This window comes from Meleagris gallopavo, chromosome 14 (genome assembly GCF_905368555.1).
Source record: "Meleagris gallopavo chromosome 14, MGAL_WU_HG_1.1, whole genome shotgun sequence".
In the NCBI taxonomy this organism is placed as follows: Eukaryota; Metazoa; Chordata; class Aves; order Galliformes; family Phasianidae; genus Meleagris; species Meleagris gallopavo.
Window position 1 is genome coordinate 2450517 of NC_139417.1, and position 21120 is coordinate 2471636.

Sequence of the window (21120 nt, forward strand, 5' to 3'; positions counted from 1 at the left end):
CAAAAAGTCACGGAAACACCTGAACGCTCGATTGGGATAGTGAGGGAGCCACAGGCCCGGTAGCATTCAGGTGGGGCCAGGAGGGTGGACGCGTCGCCCGGTGCCTTCAGCAGCACCAACACGCCGGGTTCCAGCGGGGCTGCGTCCGGCACTGGGCCCCTCACCCTGTGCTGGCTGCGAGAGCCGCCGCCCTCCTGCCTGGGTGCCCTCAGCCCCCGTGAGGTGTGATGGCGTCACAGAGGGTGGCACGGAACGGCCACTGTGACACGCGGGGTGTGGGACAGAGCTAAGGCTGCGCGGCTCAGGCCGAGCTCAGTGCGACCTGGTGAGGTGAGCAGGGAGGAAGGGGCTGCCTGAGGCTCCCGAGGGAGGAGGGTTCCCCAGCGCTCGGGGCCGGAGCTGAGCACTCAGCCTCGTCCCGCTTCTCCCCTAGGTTGTCACGCGGAGGACGAAGCCCAGCACTGATGGGACAGACACTCTGCAAGTGGTTTCCGTCAATGCGCACGGTGTGCGCGGGGACACAGGAGGCCGCCGGCTCGAGGGAGCCAGGTGAGAGCAAAGTATCCCTGCACGCAGCTCCCCGCCGCCGGGCAGAGGGGTGCTGGGGGTCTGCCAGTGGCGGAGAGGGGAGGCGGGGGCACGCAGGGCAGCCCCCGGGGGCACCTGGCCCCACAAGCCGCTCACTGCTGTAATTCTCTCCTCTCCAGCATGCGTGCTCTGTGGCCGAGTGGATGAGGACTCGAGCATCCTTGGCCACAAAATAGAGAGCAATGGATTCCATTTCCATAAGTTTTGTGTGGTGAGTTCCCATGTGGCTCCTGACACCTTCCTCCAACCAGTGATTCCCTCCTTTCTGCCCTAACAAGAGCCTGCTCTTTCCTCTTGTACAGATATTTGTCAATGGTCTTTGTGAACCTGTGGAAGGCCACATTGATGTTTTTTTTCGGATCAAAGACCTGATACGCACAATCAGGCAGGCAGAGCGGACGGTGAGTTCTGGACCAGAACAGGGAGCTTGGTGCCAGGAGAGGCATGGCGAGCATAGCCTGGTCCAGGGAAAGCAATCCCAGCCCTTGCAACCAGCTCCAAGAGAAATTCCTGCTCTTGCAGACGAGCCCTGTTCACCAGGCAGCTCTGCAGAGTGCCACCCAGCCCTGCCCCCATCCTGTGCCCTGCACAGAGGTGCGGGGCCCGCTGCGTAGGCCCTTAACCTGCTGCTGATGGGAAATGCTCTGCTCTTTCCAGCTCTGCTTCGTTTGTGGCAATCCGGGGGCCAGCATCACCTGCGCAGAGCCGGGCTGTGGCCGCAGCTTCCATCTCCCCTGCGCTTCGAAGGGTGAATGTGTCACCCAGCACTTTGGAGAGTTCAGGTAAGGGCTGCCAGGCATCGCCTGTGGGCCTTTAACCCCTGCTGTCAGCACCAGCCAAAGAAGCGAGGAGCGTGCTGTGACACCTCCCAGCAGCCTGACAGAGCCAGAGTCACGGCCTGGGACTCCTTCCTGTTCCTCTGCCCTCCTCGCAGCACTTCTCACCTTGCCCATCCCTCCCATCTTCCCCCAGGTCCTTCTGCAGGGAGCACCGCCCGCAGCAGGCAGTGGAGGCAGCGCCGGAGCAGGACACGACCTGCATTGTTTGCATGGAGCCCGTGGGGGACAGCATGTCCTACAGCACCATGCTGTGCCCAGCCTGCCGACACGCCTGGTTCCACCGGGCCTGCATCCAGGTAGAAGCCCCCTCCTCACCCCATGAGCACGGCGGGTGCTCAGCAGCACCAGGCCTCCTGGTTCACGCTCACGCTGCTTCTGTTTCTGCTGCAGGAACAGGCCCTGCGCGCAGGAATTTATTCCTTCCAGTGCCCCCTCTGCAGAGACCGGGTCAGGTTTATTACAGACATGCGCCTTCTGGGGATCCGAATCCCAATCAGGTTGGTGCCTTTCAGCCAACTCTTGACATGGGAGGACACACGAGCTGTCCTTGGCAAGGGACTGCCCCAGCAGGCCTGGCCCTTTGCAGCCATTTACATGGGCCTCAGCATCACTGGGAAGCTGGAACTGGGCATCGGGTGGAAGGGGAGGGATGCCATGGATTAGTTTTAGTCCTGGGGCAGTCCTGGGGCAGTCAGTGCTCATTCCATTCCCTCCTTTCCCTGGCAGAGAACCAGCGTGGGAGGACAACGATGCCTACGCATCTCTACTGGAGAGGCACGGGAGCTGCGATGCCAGCCACTGCCTTTACCCACACGGCAGGGAGCAGGCAGAGGGAGAGGGGTGAGTTACCTCTGCGTGGGATTGCAGCCTCACAGCCTGGGGGAGCACACACCGAGCACCAGAGCTGTGCCGGGCGCTCCCTGGCTCAGGTCACTGTGTCCTCACGGCCACAACCCGTTTGTTTCCCCAGGCCCTGGCAGCTGCTCCTCTGCAGCTCCTGTGCTGCACAAGGCACTCACCGGCGCTGTTCCAACTTGAGTCACAGCGCAGCCAGCTGGGAGTGCAACACCTGTGCTGGAGAGGACACCGGTAAGAGGCAAACGGCCGCGTGCTGCTGGGCTGGGGCCAGGCGAGGCCTGGCAGCGGCTGCTCAGAGCGGCCTTGCTCAAATCCCATAGCCCAGCACAAATGGCAGCCAGTTCCACCCCGTGGCTGCAATTCCATCCTGCTCACTTTCCTGCCTCCCCTTACAGCCTCCAGCACCAACTCTGATCTTGCTGGCGACAGCACCATCAGCCAGCAGGGGCTGGGGCCATCCCGAGGCTCTGAGACACCAGAGAGCAGCAGCTCCAGCACCACCAGCCACGCACCATCGGGGCCAGCTGACTGTTCCCCCGTGCCTGAGAGCAGCGGCCTGTCCAGGCAGCGCAGGACAGACCGGAGGAGAATCCGCCCGCGTGCACAGCGGGATGAAAATAATGAGCCCCAAGGACACCGTGGGAGCAGCATCCCAAACTCTGCCTGCCAAGAGACATCAGAGTCCTCGAGGCACTCTCTGGCTCTTGGCTACAACCGCCGGTGCAGACAGGGACAGCGGGCCCGGACAAGAAGCCGCTCTCCACTGCAGCGCCGGGCCCCAGATTCTCCGAGCCAGCCCCGAACACGCCGTGGGAGCAGGCAGGCACCAGAATCAAGTGCCAAGAGCTGCACCCACAGATACAGCGGACCGGGAACATCGCGGTCCTCGAGGGTTTCCACGGCGGCTGATAGAGGACAGTCCAGGCAGACAGGCCGAGCCCGGACTCGGAGCCGCTCCCCCCTCAAACATCGGGCTGCTGAGACCAACAGCCAGCCCCGAAGACGCTGCAGGAGCCGGTCCAAGCGGTGAGGGCCAGCCCAGGGGCGAAGCCGCTCCCGGGTTCCACGTCGGGCCCAGAACATCAACCGCCGGCCCCACTGATATTGCAGGAGCTGCTGTGTGCAAGCTCCAATTCCTATCCAGAGTCATCACAGTCCACCACAATAAAAGTGAGAGTTCCATCATGCCACTGTCAGTTTTGTTCTTCTCTGCCTTTCCCGAGGTGGGTGGCTGTAGCGGTTGCAACCACGGGGATCCCTTCCCCCCCAGCACACAACCCACTCCTTCCTCCCCCCGGCCCGGTTCAGGCTGAGCTGGGTTCTGGCCTCGATTCCAGCGGAGCTTTAGGGGCTGCAAGCACAGGCATTTCTTCTCCACAGCACCAAACCCACTCCTTCCCGGTGGGAAGGACCCGGGCTTTCCTCCTGTGTTCGGGCAGTGCCTCAGGTCTGAGAGCTGCTGCTGCTCTCGGGATGCTGCCAGGCTGGGGGTGATGCAGCCCATCGAGCACATGAACCACTCATCTCTGTCCCAAAGTCAGGCATCATGCCTCCTATGCAAGCAATAGCAGTGCTGCCACTGGTCATAAACCGGATGGCCACTCTTTACTTACTCGGTCCAACTGCCCAGAGAAACAGCCTGATGGTCTCTTCCTGCACCCAATATGTTCTACTAACTTTCCCAGTGCAATGTGCCGTCTTTCATGCATTTCAAAAGTCTTTCCAACACTGGGCAGCCCTCCTGGAGCAGGGGCAGATGTCAGGCCTGCTATCACATGAAGAAAGGCCATCAGCTATTCTGGGTTCCATTCCAATATTTCTCCTCCCACAGCTTCACATAAAGGTTCCACCTGATCAGTGCACAGCTTGATGTCCATAATCTACAGCATCCTGCCATACCCAAGCAAGTCCCGTAATCTGTGCAGCCTCAGCAAATGCTGAGAGCAGTGCCCCGGTTTCTGCCAGCCAGACATCGTCCATGGCCTCAAGCGACTCCACGGCACACGGAGGCAGAACGACTCAAGGCAGCCACGTCCTGCCCACCTGCACAGCCACTCCTGGATTCAACGTCAGAACGCGATTCCTCACAGCCGGCCCCAGTGACGCCGCGGAAGCAGCCGTGACAAGCCCCACGTGCAGCCCCCGGGCCACAGCGTCCATCACAACGAAGCTGGGACATCTCACGCGTCTTTCTCGGTTTCGCTCTTCTCTGCCTTTCCCAAGGCGGGCAGCGTTACGGGCTGGGACCACAGGGCCGCCTTCCCTCCTGCACTTGGCAGCACCTTCCCAGACGGCGGCCAAGACAGCTCTCTGGCGCTTCAGGTGGATTCAAGCAGCCTGAATCCAAAATAACCAACCAGGCAATCTCACTGGGAGAGACTCACTTTGCTCACCATCACTTTTCTCCAACCAACATGGGCAGAGCTACACGGCACTCATTCTGCAGCATCTTTCTCCTTCTGCGCTCCCAGAGCACAACTGAGTTCCAAGAGAAGGGGCATTCTTTAACATGGTGGAGTTCTCCAGGCCCCGTGGCACGCTCCCATGCAGTACATACGGGCGGCGCTCCCTCGGAAAGCAGCGCGCGCTGGCAGCAAGTTTGGCACCTGTTCTGGGAAGCGTTATTCCACATGCGTGCTACCAAAGACCCCCTTGCCCACAACGAGCTGTTTGGAAGCAGAAAGCGTCTCCCAGCGCTCTCGCTCGGCACATTCACCCACGCAGAAGGCCGGGACAGGAGGCAGCCGGAGCGGACCGTGCGAAGGAGCGCTGGACGCCACCCAGAGGGCCGAGATCGTCCACGGAGGCCTCAGGCCCCCAGCCTCGCTCTGTGCCGCCGACAAGGTCGGCTCGCTCAGCACGCACGAGGCGGCGAGCCCTCCGCCGAGACTCTCGGTCGACTCTCCCACGATGCTACGGCCCTTCCCGATGCCGGTTCGGGCCTGGCACGGTGGCCGCGGACTCTCCCACCGAAACCCGCGCTCTCCTGCTCGGGCCACGCTTCAGGGCCACCGGGCGGAGGGCGGCGCCGCGCGGACCCGGCCGGGCTCTCCGGAGCGGTGCGCATGCGCGGCTCCCCACGGCACGCTTTGAGGCGCTGCGCATGCGCGCCGCCCCGGGGCACGCTGGGAGATGTAGTCGTGGCCGGAAGGGCGGCTCGGCCGAGGAGGCCGTGACGGGAAGCTTTGGAGCCCTTTTATCCTCAGAAAGGTGCTTGGAGTCTTTAAATCGGAAGTTTGCGCTGCAGGAGGAGGCTCTGGACACTGACGTGAGGCTTGAGACCTCAGAATAGAGGTTCCTTTCCACGACATGGAAGCACTGAGCCTCGCCTCAGGGCGCAAAGTTCCCGTGTACCACTCTTTTTGTTTCTTCCTTTCTGGGCTCAGAGCCTCATTTCAGGCAGGAAACATCCTTTTTAGCCCCAGACCTCAGTTTCAGGGCTCGGAGCCTCTTTCCAGAGCCCAAAGCCCCGTGTGAGAGCCAAGCCCAGTCTGGGAGATTCAAAACTGGAGTTGGAGGGCTCGGAGGCCCCAGAGCACCACCAGCCTACTGCTGGCAGGGAGCTTGGGAAACAGAAGGCACCGCGTCCCCGAGCTGAGCCTCACTGTGCGCCATCAGCAGCTGTAGGGGATTCACTGACAGAGGTGAAACAGGGTAGCTGTAACGTACTCCTTACTGCTTCACACACTGCTTCAACAAGAGGTTGAGTTGTGCCCTCACTTAGCACCCAAGAAGCCATTTCTTCCGTGACATTACTTGCTTGATCTACACCTCTGAAGCAAAAGGCAACTTGAACCGTGTCTGTAGCATTAGCACTTTCATCTATAAAGGATAAAATTGGAAATTAGAATCATGGAGTCATAGAATGGCTTGGGTTGGAAGGGACCCCAAGGATGATCAATTTCCAACCCTCCTGCCACAGGCAGGGTCACCAACCTCCAGGTCTGGTACTGGAGCAGGTCGCCCAGGGCCTCATCCAGTCTGTTCCAGCACCTCACCGCCCTTTCTGTAAAGAACTTTCCCCTGACACCCAAGCTAAACCTGCCCTCCTTGAGCTTAAAACCATTCCCCCACATCCTATCACTATTTACCTACCCAAGTAAAAAGTTGATTCCCTTCCTGTTTATATATTCCCTTTAAATACTGGAAGGCTGCAATGAGGTCTCCTCGCAGCCTTCTCTTCTCCAGGCTGAACAAGCCCAGCTCCCTCAGCCTGTCTTTGTAGGGAGGTGCTCCAGCCCCCTGATCATCTCTGTGGCCCTCCACTGCACCCTCTCCAACAGCTCTACATCTTTCCTGTATTGGGGGCTGCAGACCTGGACGCAATACTCCAGATGGGGCCTGACTAGGGCAGAGTAGAGGAGAGACAATCACCTCCCTGTCCCTGCTGGCCACTCCTCTTCTGATGGGGCCCAGGATACCATTGGCCTTCCGAGCTGCAAGACCAACTGATCTTATAAAAACCTATTGATGGCCTCTAAAAATGGCTTGGGTTTCACAGAGACTGGAGCCTCCCCCACTGAGAAGTTCCCCTGAGGGAACTGCTGTTCTCTGGATCTCCTTGTCGAGACAACGGGCCCTCGCCGGGGACGCCTGGCAGACTCCAGGCTCTGTGATGCCGAAGTGCGACTTTGTCCATCATCCACTTCAGGGCCCCTCTGCCGGGAGCAGCTTGGTGCCGTTCTCAGTGAGATACACACACGGGCAAGCATCTAAGTATTCATGGTACGAGTCTGTGCTGCTTCACTGGCCGTGGTTGTGGCAATAGGTACTACTGAAGACACATAAATGGTGCTGCACCCGATGGCTGCAATTCACAGCCCAGCTGAGCCCCATGGTTTGGTGGTACAAATCCAAGCAAAGGGCACAGGAATTCTGAGGACAGCAAGGGCTTTGAGCTGCTGTCACCCCACGCACCCCTTCTCCACAGTCAGGGCTGCCCAGCCCCAACAGCAAGCATAGAGACTGACAGTGTGCACTGTGTTTATTTTGGGACCTCACTGTCCTCTGTGACAGTGTTTTACTAAGGGTGACAGATTTTACTAAGGGTAACCAACACGTGCTTTGGTTTTGGGATATCCTTTAATCACTCAGCTAAATTAGAAGCCCCATGTAACACCGTCTCTGAATAAATAAAACTGCTCTTAAAAACCACATCCCCCCACACATGGAAGGACCAAGAGTGTGTAAGTTTGGACCCCTGACAGCATCCTTGTGAGCAAACAGCTACGCAGTGATGTGAGTGGGTGCAGACAGCTTTTGGGAAGTGACAAAAACAGCTCAGTGAATCACCACCTTTCCCTACCCCCGTGCCCAGCAGGCAGGGCCAGCCCTCCCTCTGGGAGAGCACTTCTGCCAGGGCCTTGGCACCCAGTGGGAAGCGGACACCACCTCCTTGCACCTTCAGAGCCTCCCAGAGCTGGGCATTTAGCAGGGACAAACAGCAGTTCTCTGCTAAATTCAATAGCATTTAAGATTATTTTCTCTTACAGACCTTCACTGCCTATCTTTCCTCAAAGTACAGTGCTGTAACACCAAGGCTCTGACAGCAAGAAGCGTCTACAGAGCTCCTAGTCCACACTTCATGCGTCTTAGAATGCACTTTGGATCAGACTGCAACTTCTGTGGCAGAGAGCTTGAACTCAGTCTGTATATCTCACTTTTCTCCTACACTGGGCTCTGGGACAAGACTGGCCATTAACAACCAGAGGTGCAAGGCTGCGTGAGCACCCAGCTCTCCCAGGGCCAAATGAAAGCGTGCTTTGAGGATACAGAGCGCATGTTCATCTGCTGCTACAATAGAGTTGTGGCAGGGAAAATGCATATAAACCAATCTGCTCTGGCCACACAGCAGCACCTGCTGCTGTTGGAAACCCTGGGGTCAGCAGAAGGGGGAACCATTGCAGAGCCTGCCAGAGAGCAGGCTGAGACACAGCACACAGTCAGCTGAGAAGCAGAGTAAGCAATGGATCTCAAGCCAAGAAGTCAGCAAAGTTCTGCCCCAGATCCAGGTATGTCTGCAATATGCTGTCTTCCACCCCAGTAGGCTGAAGAACGCTTTGAGAATTTAGGCAGGAAGGGACCTCTGGAGGTCTCTAGCTCCCACTACTGGGCTGCACACAGGTGCATTCGAAGCACTGCCAACTTCCACGACTGATCAGGTTGCTCAGGGCCTCGTCCCCATAAAGCTCTCTGCGGACTCCACTCCAGCCCATCCATGAGCACACACAGCACACAGGTGGACTTTTGGTATCCATGGGCCACAATGCAGCTTTCTCCAAGACACAGGCGGACTTTTGGTATCCATGGGCCACAATGCAGCTTTCTCCAAGAGCTGGGTGCTATTCTGCCTGCCCCTGCTGCATGACAGCAGTGTGTCACCCTCTGACACCACCCAAGCACAGCAACCCATGTCTTGTCAGCCGGCAGCCTTGCAGCACTGCCTCCCCAACTGCCTGGATGTGCAACCTGACCTGACAGCAAGCTATGCCATGGAATGGAGTAGATTGGAGGGAATCTTAAGGATACCGTAGGTCCAACCCCCTGCCTTGGGCTGGGTGCCAGGCACCTGGGCAGGATCCCACCCAAGCTGGCCTATGCTGCCTCCACAGGCACCCACAGCTGGCTATGCAGCTGCAAGATGGCTTAGAGGAGTCTTCTTGCTTTGAGAGCAGAAAGCAAAGCTTCCTACAGACAGGGAAACCTTAAGGAAGAATGCACTCTAGAGAGCAACCAGCTGAGGTCAGGGCTGGCAGCAGGGGAATAACAAGGGGAATGCAAAGGCATTTGGGTGTCACATCGGCACCACGAGGAGCTGCAGAATAATGTACCGAGCCTGCTGGGAAGCAACAAGACTTTTACTGCCACCAACCCCATGGTCTCCCAACAAAACGCTGAACAAGAGCAGTGTGCTTGCGGCTCCGGATGCTCGCTGAAGAACTGCGATAAACGGGGGGGGTGGGCGGCTTCTTGCTTCTTGCCACTCAGCTCCCTGACAGGAGGAGGAGGAGGAGGAGGAGGAGGAGGAGGAGAAGTGCGTCGCCGGGCGCTGTGCCGGACCCCCAGCGGCACTCCGCGGCCCCCGGCAACGCGGCCCCGCCGGCGGGGGAGCGCGGGGCGGGCGGGGGGCTCCGGCGGCGTCTATGTCAGCGTCTCGCCCTTGGTGACCTGCGGGGACAGCGAGCGCTCAGGCCCCGCTCGCGCCGCGCCCCGCCCCGCCGCGCCGCCCGCTCACCCGCGCCTCGATGTACTCGATCCTGCGCTCCAGCGCCGTCAGCTTCTCGTTCAGCGTGGCCAGGCGGGAGCGGCACGACATGTCTGCGGGAGCGGCGATCAGCGCCCGCCCGGACCCTTCCCCCTCCTTCTCCTTCTCCTCCTCCTCCTCCTCCTCATCCCCCAAACCCCGCCGGCCCTCACCGAAGGAGTTGAGGAAGTCGGCGATCTTCTTGATGGAGCTGGTGATCACCTCGATGTACTCGCGGTTGGCCCAGTCCTGGTGGATCTCTCGCTGCACCGGGTCCTCCTGCACCGACATGGCCGCCGCCGCCGCCCGCGCATGCGCGCCGCCTCCTCTTCCTCCTCTTCCTCCTCCTCCTGCCCCCCCGCGGGCTCAGCGCCCCGCCCCGCCGTTGTCGCTGTCGCTATCCGCGTCGCCCGGCTCCTGCGGGACGGCGGGGTCAGGTGGCGGCGGGCGGCCCGGAGGGGCGGCGCGGAGCCGTGAGCGGCCCTACCTCAGCTGCGCCGTCCGCCGAGTCCTCCGAGTCCTCCTCCGGAGCTGCGGTAGCCTGGGACAGGATTTCTTCTCCCTGAGCGGAGGGAGGAAGAGCTGCGCTGAGCGAAGCGTTTCGATAGCCTCGAGTGGGCAGGTGGGGGTCCCGCTTCAGCTTCTCCCCTTCCCTCCCAGGTCCTCGGCACCGAGAAAAGGCCCCCCGCCCTTGTCTGCAAACAGCACGAGTCACCCCCTGCGATGGGCCACACCGAGCCAGCACCCTGAGGTGCAGAACCGGCCAACTTCAAGTACTTCCCACTCTGCTACAGCTGTAACAGCCATCTTCACACAGAGGGTGGTGAGGCACTGGAACAGGTTGCCCAAGGAGGCTGTGGATGCCCCATCCCTGCAGGCATTCAAGGCCAGGCTGGACGTGGCTCTGGGCAGCCTGGGCTGCTGGTTGGCGACCTGCACATAGCAGGGGGTTGGAACTGGATGTGCATTGTGGTCCTTTTCGACTCAGGCCATTTTATGACTCATTCTATGATTCATTCTATGATTCACATGGCCTCTTAGCCGCACAAGGTGAGCACCGTCCCCCAGCTCTCAGTGCCCATGCAGCACAGCAGTGCTCACCTGCAGGTCTCGGTTCTTCAGGATGCCCACCCAGAAGGCCTCCTGGCAGTGGTTGAAGGCCAGCATTGCCTTCACACGATATACAAATTGTTCCAGGGACTTCTTCAGCAAAGGCACGTGGTTGGTCAGGCCGAGATCCTGGTGAATCTGAAAATGATACAAAGTGGGTCTGGTTGGCTTTTGCCTAGGCTAAGTGCCCGTAAAATTGAGGCTCTACAGGGCCAGGCTGGATGGAGGATGTCATTGGCAAATTATGTTCTGCTGTAGCAGCTCCAGGGAATAGTGCTAGCCGAAGCCACAGCTACACAGGTGGGATGGAGCAAGCTATTGCTGGTGAAATAGCAGTCATCGCTGCAGGGCAGCAATGAACAGCTGCACAGTCCCAATGCACAGCAAAAAGCAGAGCTGTGGTCATCAGAACACCAAACCACCTAATTAGGAAGGGAGGGACACAGCTACTTGCTGATAACTGCAAGCCCATCACATCAGATTGCCAAGCACAGAGAAGAAATGAGAAAGGTGTAGAATAAACCACTGCAATGGCAATCTTTTTGCTCAGTGCCTGACACAGCTCCTTTACATTAGATGTGTGGGATGCAGTACAAACTCAAAAGCCATCTTGTGCAGAACAAAGAAACACAGGCTTTTGGAGGACTGGAATAGGAGGAAAGAGATGGAATTGCTGTAAGTAAGCACAGAGCAGCTGAGGAAGGGCAGCTATGCCAGGTACTGTGTGTGATTTAGCTCTGGGTGAGCGAGCCTGTCTGAGCAGTCTCTTCCTGCAAGGCTTGGATGTGCAATACAGCACGGAGTCATTGCTGAAACAGAGAAACTGCTGAGAGCCATAAACAACTACTTTGTGCATAAGAATGTTTTTCTTTCATGACGGTACTTTGCAGCCTTCTAGCGTCAGATCCTCTCATTACCTGCAGTCTGAAATCAAATTAACTTCATATCTTGGATGAGTTCAGTACATGAGGGGAGGGAGGCACTGCCTTCCTTCGTCTGCTACCAGCAGGGAAGAAGTAACTGAGTAACAACAGCAATCTGTTCTCTGGTCTGTGTACAGGCAGGAGCTGGCAATCATTGGCACCAACCAGAACCTACCCAGGAGTGACTGCAGTAATGACACTGCCAATATCACTGTTCTCCCTGGGGACTGGAACCTGTCCCACTGCCTGCAGGCATTTTGCAGTCTCAACAAATCACCTTCTCATTTGCCAAAATCTGACCCCAGAAATTCTCCTTCTCTCGTTTTTCCCAAACCATTTGGCACAGAGACCTGATCAGACCACACTGGTGAAACAAAGTATTCACTAACTGTGCTTATAGGCTAAGAAGGACCACAGGAAACAGCACTTGGACATCCTGGCTGAGTGCAAAGGCAAATACAACACTGAAACTGCAATGATGTTATCCTGCTGAGAAGGTGAACCGAGACTTTAAAGTAGGCATGAGGATTTCAGTTTCAAACATGAGAATGGCTGTTTAGCATCTCCAGGATTTGTGCCAGGTTCCAGTTCACCAGCCTGACTGGACAGGTTCTCTGCCATGCTGCAATGGTGTGTTCTGCTTTTCAGCTGAACTTTTCCGCTCCTGATGCCAGCTCTGGACTTAACTGCTAGCAAATCTACCTCGTGGAGCCATGCTTTATGGTTTTCTCCCTTCACCTGCCTTGGAAAAGCTTTCCTCAGAAATGTGTTCTTGGACCTCTGAGAAACGTGGAAGGAACAAAGCAGCACAAGTAAAATTTTTTCTAACAGCATTTTTTCCCCCCGTGATTTTCTCTCTTGGGACAAGCACTGGCTGCCCACACTGCAAGCAGGGTGATAATCCTCCTTCCTTTTTTCCCCTCACTTTACTACACAGAGGCTGGCAGACTGGCTGGGTGCCACAGTCCTTTCCATTTGCCCTCTCCCCTAACATCAACATAACAAACCAAGACGACACCTAGAGGGGATTTTGAGTATGTTTCTCTCCTTGTTCTGGCTCACAAGGCTGGCGATCTTTGCCATGGCTTCTCTCACATATTACCAATCTGGCAATTGTACTTTTTACCAGGTTTCCAGGGTCTTGGCTTGTGCGTTCAGAAATTCTCTTGCAGATGCCAACAACAGAGGATAACTTTCCTTTTGAATAGGGTATGCTAACCTGATCTGACATCCAATTAAGCAACTTCCAAATCAAATACTTCAGCTTTTTGGCCATTGACCACAGCTATTTCATCTCCTCTCAGAGCTTTTGCTCTAACTGACACACTGTAAGGCTGCAATTAGAACCTGGCTGTGCCCTGGAAAAACAGGGAAAAGAATAAAACGTGCTTACAAGAGGTGTTTGTGGAACAATTGGAACTTACCTTGGAATGGCCACACATGTGATGGAGCTGTCTGGTACTCAGCTGCAATGTTTTCAGCAAACTCTGCACATCGTCCTGAAATAAAAACATAGAGCAGTAAATAATTGTCAAAGCATTTTCCCTTAAGGGACAAAAAGAATTAATGTAAGAGTTTTAGTCTAAGTCAACCTTTTAGAGGTACAATTCAGAAATCATCAGGGGAACAGGATGAGCCATAGAAGAACTGCACTGTGCATGTGGCAATTAAAGTAGGACCACACATCATAACCTATCAATGAAAGCAATTAGGGGCAATTAGGATCAAGATAATCTTGTCACATTTTGCCTGAGTACAACCTTCTAAAGTAGGGGAACTGGAAGGAAAATATGTAATACTGTTAGATTGTGGTATTTGAAACAATTCCAGCATGAACTCTGGGCAACAATCCATTTTACTGAGTGAATTATGAGGCGCTTTCTATCGTGCAGCAGGTATCTTTTTTGATAACCTCATTCCCCTAAATATCTGGAGAACAGATCTCAAGTTTGCTATAGAAATGGTCATTTCTTAGTTGGTTGAGATGTGAAGGCTAAGCAAAAAAAACGAGTCTCACTGACAAAGGGGCACTGCCTTGCAACAAAGCAAGGGATCTCAGACTGTTCTTGTCTACCGTGTGGTGCACCTAGGTTGGTCTGCACCCACAGATGTTGAACTACCCAAAGATGCAAGAATTTTTTGCAAAAACACTGTCCCTCCAGACTGCAAATCCTCACCAACCTGACTGTGGAATGTGACCTTCCCACTCTGTCAGGGACACTTCTGCTATCCTCTGCTATCAGCAAAGCCATCCAGCTTTGCCAAAGGCTCTTGGCAAGCTGGAAAATATTGTTTGCGGAGGGAGCACTGGACAGGCTAGTGAAGCAAGGCACAGCACAGCTAGAGACATCAGACACATTGGTCATTAAGTGTCACAAGTGTTATGCCAACGTGTTATAGCAAGCATTAGTCATGCTTCCCAACTGAGTCCAGACAGTTCTCTTTCCAAAGCACTTACCCGATGTTTTTTAAAGCTGTGGTCCAGGAGAGGCATGGCATGCTTCAGAAATGCTTCTACAAAGAGACGGCCATACTACCAAAAATGATATATATTTTAAAAGGCAAGTTTAAATTCCTTTTCAAAGAATCATCAGGAAGTCAAGTAAGATAGCCATACATTCTTTCAGGCTACCCTGAAGACTCCTCTTGCTCAGAAGAATACTATTCTGAAATATACAGGCTCAGTAAGGGGTTCACTTGAATCACTGAAAAGACAGACTAAAAATACATACTCATACACAACCCTGATCTTGCCAGCAACTGGCAATAGAATCTAACTAAACAAAATTACAGAGTTACTATAGAAATCCTAGTCAGAAAAGGGAGAATTGCAGGGAGATGCGTGGTCTTCCCAGGCTCCAAGGGAGACCTGCTTGTTGTGATGTTTACTTTGACTTGAAGTACCATGGGGAAGAGAGAGAGGGGGAAGGGCTTAAGCAAGTAATGGCAATTGCAGATTCTCTGTGGTTGAGCCATGCAAGGACAGTAAGTGGAAGGGTATAAGAATGTAAAGGTATGTGTGCTCCTTCCAGAGAATGCAGTAACTACTCTGCTGCGCTGGGAACAACAATTCAGAAAAGCTGATGCTTCAGCAGCTCTCTTCAATGGAGTTCTTGCTTACCTTCAGGCAGATGCTGAGTACAGGCCTGCTGTCAAACACCTACGTGGACAAGAGTTAAAAAAGAGTCAGATAAGTCTGCAAGTCTGAAGGAAATAATGCAAGCACAGCAAACAATTAAAAGTAGCCCACTGTCGCATGCCATTTGTTGGCATGTGGCACCTATTCTAAGGCAACATCCATTCTCAAGTTTTGACAGGGAGCACCATGCAAGTGCAGGAAATGTAATGGTTGTCAGACAGAAGTGCTTTGCAGGATGGCCACTCTGTCATCTGAAGAGAGCAGGGAGGTAGACCTTTTGCGGATGGCACAAAATCATCCCAGTGATTCTCAAGTTCTTAATAGCCTGGAAACTGAGAGACCCAGCCCAGCTGATAGGCAAGTTGCCATATAACAGACAAAGCAAAACTGAGGTGTGCAAAAGAATGTCTTTCAGAGGAAACAGTGAGGCTGTTACATAATGGTGCCAGCTGGCAGAAGGCACCAGTTATCACTGCACAGGTCACACAGCTGTGTTCTAAGAACAAACAAAGAATCTGAATAGGTAGTCTCAGCTCTGCTGAGGGTTTTCTTCTAGTATGTGTTTGTTTACATATTTTTGCCAGTCACCAATTCTATCATGAATTTGTGAGCATTTGAACTGACAGAGCACACAGGTGTCAGCAAGTGCTGAGATGTTACCACGGTGCTGCTATGGACTGCAGAAAAAGCACCGAGTTAGCTCTATCCTTTCATGCTCTTAGAGGACTGGTGCTGTGAGAGAACATGGAGTGCAAGTAGGGCTTCAGTGAATACTGCTATTCCAGAAGAATCCAGCTCAATTCATGAGAACTCGTAAGCTGTACTTGAAAAAGCTTGCTTCTGCCTTTGTACAGACTTAACATTTCTGTGACAGCTATGTTATTAAGATGTGCAGGCTATAAGAATCAAAGAGTGCTAAATGGAAACCCTTGTACACAGGTTATAATGCCTTTATTCACCACCTCCAGTTTGTTCTGCCAGTACATCATCCTTCACGCTTTTCTCACGTGCTCATAAACCCAGGTTCACTGGGATGTGCTGGGCATCACAAGGCAAAAGCAGAAAAATATCACAGATAGTCATCACCACAGATCCTCACCTTGACCAAGTTAATGAGGATATGGAAATTCCGCACAGCAATGTTCCACTTCAGCAGCTTCTCCAGTTGTACCTGATGGGATGCAAGGGGACAGTAGCCCAAGATGTGCATTTCCCCTCACTTTGCTGAACACTCTCACCGTGTTTGCTGTACTCAAAGTGCAGTTATTTTGAAGACAGAGGGACAAAGCTTTACCACAGGAAGATCTATCACAGCAAAACCACTCAGTGGCAATGCCAGCCTGATCAGGACCCCCACCTCCTATAATGCTAAGAGTTAATACACTTCTTTGTTTCTAGAAACTTTTGGTTGGAAAATAATTTTGTGAAGCCACACAGATGTGCAGACCACCTGCACAGCATCTTAGTTTGTGGATTGCTACCTGTTTTCTCTTTATAGCTTCTGATAGATTTACAAAGCAGGAACAAAAGGATGCTAGTCACATATTAACCTGTGTATCAGTTTGGGCTGATAAATGAACCTCTCTGACTGCATTTCCCAGCACTCAGATTCCTTTACAAGCTGTACATCTTTATTATACTATCCAGTTTAGCTTCAGTCCTTCTCCCCTCTGTGATACCAGTGCATCTGTTTTCCTACCTCACTTGAGTCTGATGGTTTCCCAGCTGGGATGCTTTTCACGGAACTCTCTAGCTGAGCCATCATTACTCTGAAGAAAACTGGGAATGTCTGTCTGTGGAGAAAGAGAGAGCAAAACTGAAAGCCAACCACAAGCATCTGGATAAACTCAACCCTAAAACAACTTGGAAACTCAGAGTTGCCCGACTGGGCATCCTTCTTAGTAGGAAATCCCAGGAGATTAAGCTTAGGGCTCATAAGCAGGTACAGCCTAAGCAATCAGTGCAGATGGAGAATGCTGGATAGTCACTACCTGTTCTCCAGTATCAATTATACAGACACCTTCTTCCTCTTTGTAGCCCTGGGAGTGCACAAGTTTGCAGTTCACAGCATAAGATAGTTTGTTACCTCAAAAAACACACAAATTTTGTCTATCCCTATGTAAGCAACACTTCTTAATTGCTGTGCTGCAAGAATAACCCAAATCCAAGTACGGAGCTTTTGCAATCTACATACCAATCCAGGATTGCTTACAGCCACCCCAGCTCACCAAAGATGAACCTTTAGCATGCTTTCTATCACTGCAGTAGCATATAAAGGAGTAGCACACATGACAACAGACAACAGCTCATTCTCCATGTGAAATGGCTCGCAAATAAAACCTCAGCATTGTATCAATGCACAAGGATATATCACCTCAACTTAAAGCTAATAATTATTTACTAACCTATTATGGACTGCCAAAAATATTTAGGAATGCCCAGAGTTGCCCGCAGTGGTACTAAGATGAAATTATTACATAACAGACAACAAAATATGAAAATAAACATAATAAAGTAGAAAATGTCATTGTGCACCTTGTGAGGTTCTGATGTCTATTGAGGTAATTACCTGCTCAGTGTGGGATATGTAGAAGAACATCCATCTTTGGCACAGTTGATCAATTCAGGAATACCAACACTGGAGATTTCTTCAATAGCTTTCAAGATGTTATCTGTGTGCTCCAGGTAGACACTGAATCCAAAACCAGCTTAGTTCATTAGTAAATATTACACAGAATAACACAGCAAGCTCTTGAACTTTGCACTGCCTGTAGCATGTAGCCTAAAATTGCCTGGTTCATTCTTATGCTGAGTACCTTCAGGCTCCCTTGGGTTCCTGTCCAGCCCCACAGATCTGTGTGTGTTCAAGCAATGCAATAGGTGGCTAACTATTTCCCTTTGGATACATAAGGGTTCATTCTGCTCCATGTCTCTGTCTTCTAGCTCATGGGATGGCTATTTTGAGAACTATTACCTACTAATAAAGAATGAGGCCAAAGGCAGCATTGAGCACGTCAGCAATCTCCTCATCTCTCATAATCGTGCTTCCCTGCACATTCAATAAAGGATGGAGACTCTCCTTATCTTCCTTTTGTTGTTTACGTACTTACAAAACCATTTTTTATTGTCTACCACTTTAGAGGCCAAGTTAAGCTCTAGCTTGGCTTTGGCCCTTCTAATTTCCTCCCAGCATAAATGCACATTTGTAGTCTTTGTGACCTGCCTGCCCCTTCTTCCAAAAGTCATAAACTCTTTCGGTCCAGGGCAGCCTGCTCAAGGAGAGGTCCTGATGAAGAAGGGCAACTGAAACAAGGTGACTTCCAGAGATCCCTTCCAGTTTTCACCATCCCATGATTATATCTCACCTAAGACTCAGCCCTGTTCTCCTTGGCTTTAGTGAGAGTGGATTTGTGCTCTGTTTTATGGAAACAAAACCAGAAACTTGGATCCAGACACAATTCACACATGCCTTCAACACATCTGTGGATGTGTTGATGTACACTGACAAGCTACAGCGCAGCAATCACAAGGTCCAAGCATGCTTTCTTTACTATGAGAGTGGTGAGGTGCTGGAACAGCTGCCCAGAGAGGCTGTAGATGCCCCATCCCTGAAGGTGTTCAAGGCCAGATTGATGGGATCCTGGGCAACCTGGTCTAGCATTAAACTGGGAGGTTGGTGGCCCTGCATGTGGCAGGGGGGTTTTGGAGATTCGTGATCCTTGAGGTTCCTTCCAACCCAGGCCATTCTGTGATTCTGTGTTTCTATGGCCAGTGACTAGCAGAATTCTTCCCATCACTCACTGTCTTCCAATGATATAGAAACAGTATGTTAGGCCAAACTGCCTAAGTATGAGGATTATGACCAAGAGGAGTTGTTCCTCTGCAACTCCAGTAACTAAGAGAAAAAGTTCTACAGTGTCTTAATGTGCTCTTACAAAGGCTTAAGTCTTACCAGAGCAAAGTATGCAGTGCACTGTTGAAGTGGCTGCCCTTCTCGCGGTCCCCACCAGGCTTCATCCATGACTGGCAGAGGAACTGCTTTGCTAGTGAAGCTGGAAAAGGTAAGGAATAACTTACAGAAGGAATTGGATGTGTTTTGTTTCCCAAGAATCTAAAAGAATTTCCTTCTTCCATAAAAAGGCCATGTGTCCAAATGGCTTGCCAAAAGATCACAGCATCATTACCCTTCAGTATGCCTGAACTTTGAGAAGATGGAATGCATTTTCCCTAGAAAGCAGTAAGGTCACAAGCTGAAAGGCTTAGACTAGATCTAAGGAGGAAATTATCCATTGTGAGGCAGGTTCATAGGTTGCCCAGAGAAACTGTGGATGCTCCATCCCTGGAAGCATTCCAGGTTTTGAGCAGCCCGGTCTGATGTGAGCTGCCCCTGCCCGTGGCAGAACTATGGTCCCTTCCAACCCAAACTGTTCTATGACCTATCACAACAATATATGCACATCCAGTATGCTCCTGGTTTGGAATACCCACTTTCATCAGAAGCCATCCACCTCCAACTTAGGTCAAGCATAAGGTCTTTGGTAGCTCCTACAAGCCAAATATTTAAATAAGGCAACATGCAACCCTTAGGGCATACATTTCTAAAAACCGTATTCCAATAACAAGTGACTTTTTGCTTTGGCCACAGCTCTGTAACTGTGAGTGTTAACTGGCAAGTTTACAGATTACTCAAAACTTCTAACAAATCTGTTTCTCTTTTGCAGAAATGCTTAAAAACAGAACATTAACAGGAAAACAGGTTATTCCCTGACAGTCTGTGGGTAGCTCTTCCAACATGGGACAGTTTAAAACAGTAAAAATCCCATCAAAGTAGGGAATTTATCACTGAGTGACCATGGGTATCTGAGAAAGACAGATTCTAGAGACGTTGCAATATGACAAGGTACAGCTGAGAGGGGTGACCGTCTGTCACTGAAATAAAGAATTAAAAGTGGAGACAAACTACTTTTCTCATATATTCCTTGCAAGGATGCCTATGCCTTACCTTCTTGAAGGCCATTCTTCTTACGGTCCTGGTCCTAATCCCTAAGAAGGCCAGTTCTCTTGACTGAGATGCACAGAGTTAGCTGTTGCTAATTTTTTCTCCCTCCAGTCCAAAGTAACAGCTCTACCTGGACAGTTTATTTCCACAATTCTTGGAAATGAACTGACACAACAAACTGAGCTACATGTACTTACTAGGAAGTTACATCCAATTACATCTGTGATCAGCTCCATAATTAGCAGTTAAACTGAACAGCAAACTTATTCACAAAACTCATAAAAGCTGTGAGGCTCCATTTTTAAAAAACACTAACCAAAAGAGCTGGAGTTTGCCTTTCTGCATAGGACTGAGGCACAGCAAAACAAGTGCCAAAGAGCTCCCAATAGATTTACTGCAGTTCCTTTTACTAACTGCTACAATTGATCATTTGGAGACGTAACAAGATAGACAAAAAAAAGGACAGCACAAAAACTAATCCAGGAGAAAAGGCTCTTCACACATTACCCATTTTCTCCCTCTTCCAGCCAGTCACTGGTTTTTCAGAGATGGCCATCAGGAGCTGAGTGAGGATGAAGGCACACTGGAAGCTGGGAATGCTCTGCTGGAAATTCAGTAGGTATTGGAAACTCTCACTGCAGAATGACAGGAAAGCAAAAAGGTGAAGACAGCATAGATAGGGTAATCTCCAGCAACAGACTGGCTCAAGATCCAAGGTCTCCCTAGCCTAGCACTTGTCTCTAGCAGTACTATTCTGAAGAAAGGGTAGCAACCTCTAGTAAACAGAAAGTCAGTGGCTGAGAAACCTCGTCAGCCCTAGCTGCTCTAAGTTTAGCAACATCTTTATACACTGCTTTTGCCTTGTGTCCCTGTAGACATTTTAACTACTCAGAACCCATTCGTTCCTTCTGTGAATCCTACTGACCTGCTAGTTTCACATAGCATGCCTACACAGGACCCCACAGACTAATGCTTATCTTATAATCCCAGTAGTTCCATTTTATCAGCTTTGATGGCATTGCCATTCAAATTAAATGCAAACCTTTCTGTTTAGAGGTGTCATCCTTAAGAGAGCTCCCAAACACACACTGATACATAATGTTTGAAATCTATCACTTTCAGAGCTTGGGAAACATTGACAATACCTTATCAGCTCTTCAAGAGGAAGAAACTCCGTCTCTCCTGGCTTCAGCCTGTCTGCAAGTACCTGGAGAGCTGACCTCAGCAAGTTGGAATTCTCATGCTGAGAAAAACCATTCCTGAGGGTAGAAAAAGTCCAGCTCAGCACCAGAGTAGGAAGAGAGATACTGCATAGAAAAGCATATCTGGGCAGATGTTTGCAACAAGGATGTTTGATGCAAAGAAGCCAATACACCAGAAGAGTCCAGCAACATGGAAGCTATAGGAGGCACAAAAACTGA

The 21120-nt window shown here is 51.9% G+C and overlaps 3 protein-coding genes across 4 annotated transcripts in view; 1 reads left to right on the top strand and 2 right to left on the bottom strand.

Annotated features, from left to right (window-relative positions):
* The first annotated feature begins 497 nt into the window (after positions 1-497).
* On the top strand, positions 498-5355 carry LOC146543383 (E3 ubiquitin-protein ligase PHF7-like). The gene is made up of 8 exons (XM_085236096.1): positions 498-549; positions 708-799; positions 891-989; positions 1246-1370; positions 1561-1723; positions 1818-1924; positions 2154-2267; positions 2520-5355. The coding sequence occupies exons 1-8, from the start codon at positions 498-500 to the stop codon at positions 3313-3315; spliced, it is 1548 nt and encodes a 515-aa protein (XP_085092222.1). The 3' UTR covers positions 3316-5355.
* Positions 5356-9124: 3769 nt separating this feature from the next.
* On the bottom strand, positions 9125-9844 carry BRK1 (BRICK1 subunit of SCAR/WAVE actin nucleating complex). Its single transcript, XM_085236006.1, has 3 exons — positions 9702-9844; positions 9520-9602; positions 9125-9452 (listed from the first exon to the last, which is right to left on the bottom strand). Exons 1-3 carry the CDS (start codon positions 9817-9819, stop codon positions 9426-9428), a joined length of 228 nt encoding a protein of 75 aa, XP_085092132.1. The 5' UTR covers positions 9820-9844; the 3' UTR covers positions 9125-9425.
* The window catches only part of FANCD2 (FA complementation group D2), a 45450-nt gene continuing 34135 nt past the window's right edge, over positions 9806-21120 (bottom strand). For both annotated transcript variants that reach the window (XM_085235987.1, XM_085235986.1), the window contains exons 33-44: positions 20845-20958; positions 20207-20334; positions 18653-18752; positions 17270-17392; positions 16400-16493; positions 15800-15871; positions 14683-14721; positions 14020-14094; positions 12986-13060; positions 10630-10776; positions 10016-10090; positions 9806-9945 (exon numbers count right to left, since the gene is read on the bottom strand). In XM_085235987.1, coding sequence (XP_085092113.1) covers positions 9895-9945; positions 10016-10090; positions 10630-10776; positions 12986-13060; positions 14020-14094; positions 14683-14721; positions 15800-15871; positions 16400-16493; positions 17270-17392; positions 18653-18752; positions 20207-20334; positions 20845-20958 — 1093 coding nt within the window. In that variant the 3' untranslated portion in view covers positions 9806-9894. The remainder of the gene's footprint in view (positions 9946-10015; positions 10091-10629; positions 10777-12985; positions 13061-14019; positions 14095-14682; positions 14722-15799; positions 15872-16399; positions 16494-17269; positions 17393-18652; positions 18753-20206; positions 20335-20844; positions 20959-21120) is intronic.

Excerpts from the sequence above, each read along its gene's own strand:
- BRK1 (XM_085236006.1), bottom strand. The coding sequence starts at position 9,819 with ATGTCGGTGCAGGAGGACCCGGTGCAGCGAGAGATCCACCAGGACTGG. Across the intron at positions 9,603-9,701 it reads CGACTTCCTCAACTCCTTCG|ACATGTCGTGCCGCTCCCGC; the intron begins GTGAGGGCCGGC and ends CCGCTCCCGCAG. Across the intron at positions 9,453-9,519 it reads TCGAGTACATCGAGGCGCGG|GTCACCAAGGGCGAGACGCT; the intron begins GTGAGCGGGCGG and ends CTGTCCCCGCAG.
- LOC146543383 (XM_085236096.1), top strand. The coding sequence starts at position 498 with ATGCGCACGGTGTGCGCGGGGACACAGGAGGCCGCCGGCTCGAGGGAG. Across the intron at positions 1,724-1,817 it reads TCCACCGGGCCTGCATCCAG|GAACAGGCCCTGCGCGCAGG; the intron begins GTAGAAGCCCCC and ends TTTCTGCTGCAG. Across the intron at positions 2,268-2,519 it reads GAGCAGGCAGAGGGAGAGGG|AGAGGCAAACGGCCGCGTGC; the intron begins GTGAGTTACCTC and ends AGGACACCGGTA.